Source organism: Plectrocnemia conspersa, unplaced genomic scaffold (genome assembly GCF_051122295.1).
Source record: "Plectrocnemia conspersa isolate PC_06_02 unplaced genomic scaffold, ASM5112229v1 ptg000001l, whole genome shotgun sequence".
NCBI lineage: Eukaryota > Metazoa > Arthropoda > Insecta > Trichoptera > Polycentropodidae > Plectrocnemia > Plectrocnemia conspersa.
In genome coordinates, this window is record NW_028277165.1 from 21,034,984 (window position 1) to 21,047,129 (window position 12,146).

The window sequence follows — 12,146 nt, forward strand, 5'->3', positions numbered from 1 at the left end:
ATAAATTGCAATAATACATTTATTTGTATTATAATATATGATTTAAGTAAAGTAGCTATTGATTAAATTTAAATTATATAACAAACATTATTTTAATATGATACTGAATGATAAATTTATGAAATTGAATTTCGATGGCCTTGAATACATAAAAAAAATTGTACAAAGCTATTAAATGTCATATCCTTTCTTTTGAACATAATAAAAATGACTAGCGAAACAACGAAAAATCATACACAAAATCAGGGACGTCATTTCAGTTTTTTCCAGGGGGGGGGGGGCAAAAATTGGCCAGTCAGTGCTCGCTTTCTTAATATTTCACGCATTTTTCTGGCATAATTCAAAGAAATCCCTGTTTAGTCTATGTCAAAAGCAATAAAATCATGCCGTCGCAGTGGAAATGCTCGGTTATCTAGCGTTTATATTAAAACTCTTTTTTTTTTCTTTTGATTTTTTGACTTCTGAGAAGTGATAACTGTTTTTGCGCCTTCGTATTGACCTAAATTCGGTTTTAATATACTTATATCAGAAGAATAGTTATCACATATTTTTAAAACTGAATTATATATCTACTGGTGAAAATGTATTTGGACTTTACTAGTGAAAATATGACTTTACTGAAAAATATCACGAAAGTGCCCGACAGCGATCGATTTTATAAAACTATTTTTTTTACTATTTGATTAGTTTTGTTAGAACAGTGTTAATTAGACTTGTAGTCAGTGGCGTAGCTAGGGTATGGGCCGCCCGGGGCAATCCTTAAAATTGCCGCGCTCCCCCCCCCCCCATACATTTTTGTAGGGTCATAAAATCAGCATTACTTAAAATACTAAATTGCTTATTATTAAGCTCTTGCTATTCGTAGATTTACATAAATTTTAGTTCATTCAGGGCTAAGAACCACATTAGACGATTCCATCGCGAATATGCCGCCCCCAAGCAAGTGCCACCCGGGGCGGCCCCCCCCCCTCCCCCCCATAGCTATGCCACTGCTTATAGTATAACTTGTCGTTGATACCTGGTCTGCTTATTGTCTATATTTTTACGCTTATCTCGAAAACCCAACAGATGTGCAATTTTATTTTTTGTTTAAAATCACAAGTTTGTTTTATATTGTAAGCTTAAAGATGGTTTTATTTTATTGGACTATTTAAGTTTATTTTAATTAAAAAATATACGTGTTTTTTCACATTATCGTGAAATTATATGTAATAAAGGAGAATTAAAATTTGAAATGGTTATTTTAATCTGAATTTAAAATTTTCATATTAGTAGCGAACACAAATGTACACTTTCAGTATAAACCTAACTATGGGAATAATTCATAATTTTTCTCTACTAATTTCTGAACACGTAGATATTTTTTTCTCGAGTGTTTTAAACTATTAGTTTCATATTTATTCATGCAATAAATATATATTGAGAATATAACACAGGTTAAGGCACACAATTGTTATTAAAACCATAGTAGCGAAATAAACTAAAGACGTAATAAGCGTGTGCCTGTAAAAAAATCACAAACATGTCTTTCAAATTCAATATATCAATCGAAATATGATTCATTAAATAAAATATTTTCAGAAATTCGCAAAAAATCGCAGTGTGATTTTATGTAATACTTATTTTTATTACAGTTAATGGTATACTTTCAAGCTCTGAGACCAACAAAGTCTATTCCAAATGAAATAGTTTTAATCTTAAACAGATGTGCGAATTTACGAAACTATGGAAATATCTATTTCATAATCAATTACAATTTTTTGGAGTGAAGAGTGAAGAATGGAACAATGATTTGGATATCGCCGAGTTATTCAGCTACAATTATAATTTCAAAACAAAGTATGTCCGAATTTTTTATTACAAGTTTAACAACTAGAAATTATAATATATATTTAATAATGTCTCTGCAAATCAAATAAACAACATTAATTATAGATTTTAAGGAATAAATCACGCGTAAAACTTTTTCTATCTTATTTGATTCTAGTTTTTCAATAAACTTGCAATATAAATAACACTTTATTAATTTTTCGATTATTACTTATTATTATAGTATGCAGATATATTTTAATCAGTGGTCCTCTGCGGCGACAGATACAGATCTTTCTGAAGTCTGTTTACGATCTGCGGTTCTTGTACAATTCTATTACTCCTGCACTCCAGCTTCACCATTATGACAACTTTATTCATCTCAGTTACTAAGGATGATCTGGTATCTAAGCTCTTCAATTGTTTCGCCAATCCTGATATGAAGAAAGATCCCGACATAGTATTTCGATAGGAGCGAGAATTCACTCCCGTGCTCCATATCGCAAACATGTCGTCGTCTGGGAGAACCGGAGTTTCAAGAACATTCTCGCGACCGCCCTGAATAAACATTTAAAAATATTAAAAAATCAAATTATGTTCATAAAAAAGTAATTTACCTGGATGATAAAAATTTTCGGAATTCCTGGGAGCTTCTTTTTAAAATAACTAAAAACTTCAGACTCTGGATAAATTTCGTCGCTAGCCCACAAATTACCACCTTCGCCATATGTCATTATTATTATAGTTATACAATCTACATCAGTAGCTAAAATGTAATAAAATAAACTGTAACAAGACTTTACCACAAATATCAAATAGTATACTTACTTATGTATATGTTAAATAATATACTAATTTATAGTATAGACTTTTAAGATAATACTATTTAGATTAGTCTTAAAACTTTTGCTTTGACAATAATTACTTTTATTATAGTTTAAGATTAATAAATAACTTTTAGTATGCATTAAGATACACAGAATAAAAATTTCCAGGAATCGGGACACACTTATGAATTATCTCCCGGGACGAGTAGGAACAGAAACTTTAATCAATACTGCTTAAACATATTTTGAAGAATCGCAAATTTTGAACAATCTGCAATAAATTCATATTAGATTTTTTTACTAAAAATATGAAAATTTTCAGAAGAAATGGCTTTTTTGAAGTTCACTTTGATGTTGCATGTAAATTGTATGCATTTTTTTAAATGTGGAATAGATGCAATAATGCGTTTTGTGGTAAATTTTAATTACCTTTACGTGGACATAATATTCTGAGAAATAAGATACTATTTAAAAAAAATTGTATTGTGTTTAAAGGATCTTAGAAAATGAATTTTAAGAATAGATTTTAAGTGTATGTAAGAATAAATCTGTAATGAAATAAAAAAGCCTAATATTTCGCTGTAATGGCAGATGATGCAACTAATGTTTTGAAACACACTCAACATGTTATTGTTTTTTGTTATGAACTAAAAGGAAAAGTGTACAAAAAATATACAGCTCCACTTGCCATTTTAATTCGGGGCATAGATAGCGAAGCGAATGTGACAGAATAATTTCTCGATGTAATGAGGACAAAAAATATACAACCAATCCAGTGGCGTAGCTAGGATATATGCTGCCCGGGGCAATCCTTAAAATTGCTGCCCCCCCCCCATACATTTTTTTACAGGGTCATAAAATCAGCATTTCTTGGAATAATAAATTGATTATTGATAAGCTCTTGCTATTCGTAGATTTACATAAATTTTAGTTTATTGAGGGTTAAGAACCAGACTAGACGATTCCATCGCGAACATGCCGCCCCAAGCAAGTGCCGCTCGGGGCGGCCCGCCCCCTCCGCCCCACCATAGCTACGCCACTGAACCAATCTAACTGGGATAACCACAGATGGTGCAGCTTCATGGATCAGCAAGAATATTGAAGCTGTTAAGCAGGGACGTCATTTCGATTTTTTCCAGGTAGGAGACAAAAATTTTCAATTCAGTGGTCGTTTTTTTAATATTTCCATTTCACTGAGATTCATTAAATGACATGCATTTTTTTGACCAAATTCAAAGGGGCATCACTGTTTTCACAAATCCACAGCAAAAGCAATAAAATTATGATTTACAATAAGTGAGAATCGAATGAAGCATATTTAAACCGAATTTTGATCAATAGGAGAGCGCAAAAAACAATTATCCCTTCTCAGAAGTCAAAAATCCACGTCAAAAGCAATAAAATCGTGTCGGCGCCGTCGCAGTGGGAACGTTCGTTACCGAACGTTCCCACTGCGACGCCGCCGACACGATTTTATTGCTTTTGACGTGAATTTTTGCCTTCTGAGAAGTGATAATTGTTTTTTGCGCCCTCCTATTTATCAAAAATCGGTTTAAATACACTTTGATCAATTCTCTCATATCAGAAGTCCATAGTAATATTGGTAAGGATAATCATATTTTTAAAACAGTATAATATCAATGTGCAGATGAACTATGGAGCAATATACATGCGACGTTGTCTATACTTATTCTTCCGCTTATTTCCCCCTGAGAGTTGAGTTAGCTTAGTTTGTATTTTGACTAATGAAAATTCTAAAACCATTTACAAGTTGGGTTTGCTTAATTTGTGTAGGTTAAGTTTGGGTTTGAACAGCAAATGTACGTTTCGCAACTGTGAAATCGAGTGTCATTGACATTTTATAACCGCATATAATTTCACTAGCGTCTAACAGTTAAATTATATTTTCGCTAGAAAAAAGATATATCTACTGATGATGTATTTAGACTTCACTAGTGAAAATATAACTTCACAAAAAAATAGATATTCACCGTCAACATTTATACATCACATGTAAATAAATAATTATAGTAAGTACATGAATGTATTTATTACTACATATAGAAAAGTTGAAATCATATAATTTTACTAGCACCTACCAGATAAATTATATTTTCACTGGTAAAAACATATCTCCAGCGGTGAGATGTATTCAAATATAATTCTTCAATCGAATATTCGGATATTCGAATTATTCGCCCAATTTTCAACTATATGAATATTCGAATGATTGATCAAATATTCGTATATACTATCTTTGAATGAAATAATTTGTATACTTAAGCAACACATGTAATTTTTGGTTGAGAATTGATAATAAATTTGTAATAAGCATCGAGAAATCGATAAAAGCAAAAAAACTATAATAAGTAAGTAATACATACCAATTGCAACTCTCTCCAAAGTCGAAAAGATTTCTTCTTTCATCAAGTCTACATAGACATCTACGAGAAATCCTAAGTATTCGAAGCAGCTTTTTAATTTTTTTACATCTTCCTCGCTACCTTTTCTCTCAGCTGAAATATATTTAACATATAATAAATGAATAAATTTAATCTGCATTTTAATTTGTTTATGCAGTATTTTTTTTTATTTGTTTATATAGTATCCATACTTACGTTTTTTCGTTTTTGCGTCAAAATTAACGTTGTTAAAAATGATAGCCAATCCCGTCTTGAAATAATATTCTGTATCGAGTTTTCTATTGCTGCGACTATTAATAAAAAATTTTATAAGATAAACCTGCGAAATTCACAAAATAAATCAATGGACAAAACTCTTTTCCCTCTGATATTATTAAAGTCCCAATAGATTTTCCATTTATTTAAAAGGTAGAAAATTTACGCGATATAAATATAATTTGTTTTTAAAACAAGGTCGAAACACTTAATGTTTAATAAAAAAACAAAATTCTTTTATTTGTTTTTAATAAAGGTATGTTTAATATAATGAATTTAGCTGGGAACTTCATGACTTTTATGAGCAAATATAATACTAGTAAAATACGGTAATAAAACTACCGACTAAAAATATAAATAATTAAAAAAAATATTTTTTAGCAATCTTAACCAGCCTTCATTCGCTAATTAGTTTAGTTAAATTCGTTTTTTGAAAAAAGCATAATTAATAATTTAATATTAATTATTAAAAATGCCCGTGCGTAAATAAAATGTGCACTTACAACTTAGGTTCACATAAATCTACGTGGTTTCTTTTTTGCATAAGTTGAACTAGATAAAGAAAAAATAAAAATAATTAAAAAAATGTGCTATAAGTATTACATATCATTTGAAGTATACCGGAAAACATATAATAAATATTTTTACTTCTTTGGATGAAAAGTAGTAAAGTGCTTTATAAAAATGTTAGTATAAATTAGGCATACTAATATTTTTATTCATAAAAAATATATCGATTTCTGATATTCTTAAATCTTTGGCAATATTCAGTACAATCATAATTCTTATCACTGTTTGATTCATTTATTTTATGATTGTGACTAGATAAATAGATAAATGTAAGTTTGTTTTATTTGTCACATTGTTCCATATTTGATTAGATTGTCACATTATAGGTACAATATAGCGATAAATAAAAATATATATGAATTAAATGTTTTCAGTCAAGTAACGGATACAATTTTTAGAAAAAGTTGTCTGCACAAGTTGAGTAGCTGAGATACACACAAAATGAATTAAAAAACTACAATTGTTCCAGTACACAAATTTGGACTTTATAATTACCCATGTTTGCTGAATATATGTATGTTTATCAGTATATTCGTAGCAATACTAACATAAAATAAATATTTAATTACACTATCAGAAGATATACGATACGAATAGATAGATATGTGTATATATATATAGTAGAGTTGATACTTATATCTTTTAAGTGAATTTTAAATTGATATTATTGTTTCTGTTGTATGGTGATTGTAATATATGGGACCGAAAAGTATTTTTTTTACAAAGAAACCATAAATTTATACTTTTTGCTTTAATATAATAACAAAAACTTATTTGTTTACTAGACCGCGTTTTGAAATAAAATGCTTTAAATAATTTTGATTACTTTTCGGTCCCCTATATATCTTTTACATAATTATTTGACAGTGATATGGGCTTTTTGGATCATATTTGTACAAAATATGCCTCGTGAGGATCTTTGTCAACAATTTACACATATAATGTGTAATGTAATCTTAAAAATATTTTTTGAACCATACTTATGGGCGCCACATAGCCTAAGGATGTCACTGTTGTTATCTCTGCAATCAAAGCTTCTGAGTGCAATGCTCAACCTTATACTATACGTTTAATGGTTGAAATGAAACAAAATCTAAGGTTTGGACCATTTAAAATGGTAATAGAAGAAAAGGTGCTCGGGGCAGAGAAAAAGTTGCAGCAGAGTTTTTCTCAATTGTCATCTACGTAGAAAAAATAATGCTTATTTTTCATTCAATTAATTACAAAATAAACCTAGTTTTTCAATTGACTCAACATCATAGATAATAAAAACATACATTAATTTATTTGAACCTTTTTATTGATATTTTAGCAAAAATCATACAAAATTATCCGACGACGAAACAACAAATATACACTACATAAAATTTAATAAAATGTACTTATAACGAGCTTCAATAAGTAATCGCATAAGTTCGCTTAATCAATTTGAGTGAGGCAAATTTTTCATTTTTATTTTTGACATACAAAAAAACATAATGCACGAGCAAAGTCAAAGCTATATATAACATTCTCTACAGAACGATTCAGCAAATACTGACGATTACAATATTTCTAAAATGTAGTATGGTGCTAAAGTGAAAAGTTTAGTGACTAAGCGTTAAAATTAAAACAAACAATAAACACAAAATCGGGGGCATTTGAATAAAAAGTATAAATACGCACATTTCAAGACTTGAAAAATATTATTTTATAATAAAATCAAAACGTTTTTAAGACAATAGCACCACAAGATTACATTAATGCTTAATATTTGTAGAATATTAATATATCATAATTTATATTATTTATATTGCGTTTATGGTTAAGTTTCTTACTAATTGAAGTTTAAAAATTTATATAACCATAAAGACGACATAAAACGTAATATATGGAGCTTCGCAAAAACTTGAGGAAATAATAATTTAATATGTATATGAATGTTTTAAAAATATTTTAGCTTTTATTTTTTAGAAGAAAAGCAAGTATATATTCCCAATGGTTTTATTTAAAAAAATCCAGAAAATTGATAATGTATATATAATATATAAATTATGTATTTTTTCAAGTTTATTTAAATCCCGGATAAATTGCTGTAAATTAATATTCCATCACCAGCCAGATTCTATGTTTAAAATAATAAATATTTTACAATGTTATATGACTACTCTAACCATATTCTTATTTCATCATACTAATGATAACGAATTATTGTCAATTATATAAAATAGAGCTTAAAGCTCTTAGTTTAGTGACTATTAGTATGATAAAATAATAATATGATTAGAGACAACTGTTTTAAATATGTATCTTTATTCAAAGAATCTTATCTTTTACATATGACAAGCGATTTACGTTATCATCTAAGACAATAAATGTGTATATAGATGTTGTGTTTTTTCGTAAGATTTGCAGCAATTATTATCTCTTCAACTTATAGGGAATTTTCTGATAAAATATATATTTTATCACACAAAATATAACATTCCAAGAATTTAGGCAGATGACGGATTATGATTTTTATTACAAATTTTCCAAGCTCTATTTAGAACTTAGACGTGACTTTTCTTACATACAATGAACGTTTGCCCTATCGATTATTAATATTGTTATTTTTCAGACAATTTTAGCACGCGAATTTTATGTTAAAAGACATTTTCCAATTAATTAAATAATAATTAAGTACATATAGTAACTACCAATGAATCTTCCATTGTGTTTGCATCGTGTCATGGGCTTAGATGTAGTATGTGTAAAAAACGCGTAAAATTAGTAGTAGATATAATACAATATACCAAAACATATTGAAGCTTGCGATGGTATACCACAACCCCGTTTTATGATGAACATTTTGAAATATATTTTTTAACATTCGAAAGCGGTTGTGATTTTTTAAATTCATTTACGCTATCAATTAATTTCCATGGTAAGCTGCTACCGCTCCTGTCCATCTCCAAGTGTGATCTTTCCTGAGTGTCCTTTGGGAGATCCTGATTGGTCATTACTGAGGACGGACAGGGAGCTTGCGCGCTTCATGCTGAAACAATTTTAAAAATAGTGTTTACTGGCTATGAAAATATGATACAAATTAAAAGATATAAGAAATATTTTTATACGTCTGTACAATAACACTCATATTTTAAATTGTCGATATATTTACTATATATATATACATACAATATAGTCTTATTTCTAACCCCGTTATTCATTTTATCATTTGGTTTACTTTCACCTATATTTACCTACATAGAAAGACTTGATATTTATGGGGTTAGAAGGTCAATAATTACTTATTCAATGGTGATAAAGATTTTATTTTTAACCCACCACATTTATACGTTTCATTCGAGTATTTTTTTTATTCGTGGAATTCTGTATTTATGGATATTTTTTACGAATTTGAGCAAAGTTTTTTATAAAAATGCTTTAAAGGAGCACTCCCTAAGCATGAGACGAAACCTATCGCAATCCCTTATTCAAAGCGTAGTGAAATATTGACGACTTGTAAAACAAGTTAATTCGTCACGTCGACATTATACAAACGCAGATTAGTGCTATTTAGAATTAAATTAGTTTAAGTGTTATGTCTGGTCAATGCTATATTGTACATTACATTAAAAACTAATACAATAAACAGTCTAGAAGCGTATAAGATGTGGCTTTATAGGCGTATGCTAAAATTTCCATGGACTAAGTTAGAAAATAATATGTTAGCAGAGTATTTTAATAAATAGTTAATCAGAAATGATTATGTATATAGATTTAATACTATAATAATACACCATACATACAAGTCAGTGGAACGTGCAGGTATCTGAGTTATAAGTGTCCAATGAATAACACTTGTCGTTACGCAAAAGAATTCTTATTAAAAAAAATGACAGACAATAGCATAGAATTGCATTGGCCAAAAGGGTCGAGATTAAGTGGAGCGAAGCAAAGTTCCTACTTCCAAAAGAGTATATAAGCTCGAATATAGCACACTCGCGACGGTGCCCGGATTTTTCCGGCCAGGATTATTCAGGACACTGAAAAATATTGATTCACTGGATTTACTTCATTGAACTCGGTAGTTTAAAATTCAACAATGCAATTTAATCTTATTTTTCTAATAAAATATTAAAAATATTTTTTGTCCGGAATAATCCATGTTCTCAAAAATCCTGTCCGGAAGAAAATCAGTATCATTTTATTAAATGACATACGTTTTTCTGGCCAAATTCAAGGGAGGGCAAATGGCTCCACCTTACCCCCCAAAAGATGTCCCTGCTCTCCAGTCAAAAACTTTATCTAGAACTATTACTTCGCTTCCGACTTGAAATAAACAAGAGTTCAAACGAACTCGCCGAATCAACACAGACGATCCTCAGAAGCCTGAGAAAGCAGCAGCTTATGCATCAACGATCAGATCCGGTCGAACTAAGCAATCACCTGAAATTCATGAGTTCAACCCGATCATCGAAACGACTTGGATACTGCGTGACTCATAAATATGTATTATAAATAATTAGCTTTATTACCCAGCGTCGCCCGGATTAAAATCAAACTCATTCTTTACACAAAATAAAGTCCATCAATTAATAATAATAGTAAACGTTAAAAATAGCACAGTTGATCTAGAAATGGCAGCCAGAATGACATGTGCAAATGTCACATCTCTACTGTTCACCGTTTGGGAAGAATTCTTGTGACAGACAGACACATGTATTTTCTTTGTTTTCCTTATGTAACAATATAACTATAATTTTTTTACAAGAGAAACTTGCAATACAGCTACAAATTACACCATAATTTTTTATTAATCGTTTGCAAAAGATGGAAAAATCCAGTTTTTGGAAGAGTAACGGGAAAATGCTAAATCATATTCGTATTCCTATTATCATAGTAACATAAATAAATTCCTAATTTTAGTTTTTTTATACACTTTTCACTTGATGGTATACAACACACTGTGCATACAACACACCCGTGTGCAACGATACATTTTTACAGTGCAAATTCAGTGAGTGTAAACATATATTCTTACATTGGGGTTAAAATTCACACTAAAGCAAAGGTAGTACTCTAAAACTATAATAATACCTTTTTATTGTTGAAAAAAACACCTTTTTAATGAAGGTTTGTTGTTCATCTATTAATTATATTTCAAGATCCAGTTCTCCACTGATACTATTTACCGTACGATACGCCTTTTCTACTGGACATAATCTCACCTGGCCGGATCCGTGACGTCTACGGACGATGGTAGCGTGGCTGAGTGGCGGTTTCCCGTGAAGCGACTGATGAGCTTGGCCGAAGATCTTCTCAGAGAAGCTTTCAACTTGGAGAAGGAAGCGCTGCGCTGCACCGCCTCTCCGGACTGTTATGCAATTTAACAATCACATGTATGCACACGTGTGGACGAACCATACACACATGCACACACATCATTCCGAGTTAATTCATAAATGCCATGTCTAAAGTGTCTCGATTTTGGTGTACTGTGCGTGATTTATTTTATATATTTTTTTTAAAGATGGTTATGGTATTTGTATTACAATTATATGCAATGACACCAATAATGGATTGTTAAATTGCATAACAGCGACATCTTTACAAGTTTACTGGTTGCTCGCTCTATTTACTAGCTTTGTGCTTGCTGAAAAAACGTATACGTACCGATTTGGTCGCATTCACTCTCGACAGTGAATTAGTACTGTATTATTAAAAGTAAAATCTGACTATTAAAACAATGTTTCAAATGTAGTCAGTTTTGAAAGTAAGAGAAAACCAACAAACTTTATACGATAGATTATTATTGTATTGATAATAACTATCATAAAGGATGATTCACGAATGTTTTTCGTAGAACACGAGGTGTTAAAATCTACGCCGCGCAATAGAGCCATTGAAGCAAAACTTAAACCAGTAAAATATTTACATTGACTTTGTTGCAATATTCGTAAATCTCCCTTTACATATAAACATTAAAAATAAAGATAATTTTATAAATAACTTACAATGATATAAATAAATATATAAATATGAACCATTGGAAATATTCGGTGCATGCTTCGAGACAATCAAAATAGATAGTGTTGAGTTTTCTATATTACTGGTCAACTCATAAATAATGGGGTGTTTTTAATTTGCAATATGATATATGTACCATATTAAATTACATTGTTTCAGTAGTACTATTGTATTTGAGAACAACTTGAACAGTGTAGACGTTAATAAGTATCGAAATTTCATGTAAGCCATGTTTTGTTTTGGGAGTTTTGTTAGAAATATAGAACAAAGA

At 29.9% G+C, this 12,146-nt stretch overlaps 2 protein-coding genes across 6 annotated transcripts in view; both read right to left on the bottom strand.

Annotated features, from left to right (window-relative positions):
• Positions 1 to 145: 145 nt before the first annotated feature.
• LOC148239159 (caspase-1-like) lies at positions 146 to 6,413 on the bottom strand. Its single transcript, XM_088187262.1, has 6 exons — positions 6,380 to 6,413; positions 5,818 to 5,866; positions 5,255 to 5,349; positions 5,021 to 5,152; positions 2,427 to 2,575; positions 146 to 2,367 (listed from the first exon to the last, which is right to left on the bottom strand). Exons 1-6 carry the CDS (start codon positions 6,381 to 6,383, stop codon positions 2,068 to 2,070), a joined length of 729 nt encoding a protein of 242 aa, XP_088043388.1. The 5' UTR covers positions 6,384 to 6,413; the 3' UTR covers positions 146 to 2,067.
• A 753-nt stretch (positions 6,414 to 7,166) lies between these two features.
• Positions 7,167 to 12,146, bottom strand: part of Klc (kinesin light chain) — a 30,161-nt gene continuing 25,181 nt past the window's right edge. For 2 of the 5 annotated variants that reach the window (XM_088196265.1, XM_088196264.1), the window contains one exon: positions 7,167 to 8,900. In XM_088196265.1, the coding sequence (XP_088052391.1) occupies positions 8,865 to 8,900 (36 nt within the window). In that variant the 3' untranslated portion in view covers positions 7,167 to 8,864. The remainder of the gene's footprint in view (positions 8,901 to 12,146) is intronic. The other 3 variants (XM_088196299.1, XM_088196289.1, XM_088196271.1) reach the window with 3 other exon arrangements.

What these genes read in the sequence shown, in the direction of transcription:
- LOC148239159 (XM_088187262.1), bottom strand. An exon ending in TTTGGAGAGAGTTGCAATTG is followed by an intron (nt 2,576 to 5,020) that starts GTATGTATTACT and finishes ATTACATTTTAG; the next exon opens with CTACTGATGTAGATTGTATA. An exon ending in CGAAAATTTTTATCATCCAG is followed by an intron (nt 2,368 to 2,426) that starts GTAAATTACTTT and finishes ATGTTTATTCAG; the next exon opens with GGCGGTCGCGAGAATGTTCT.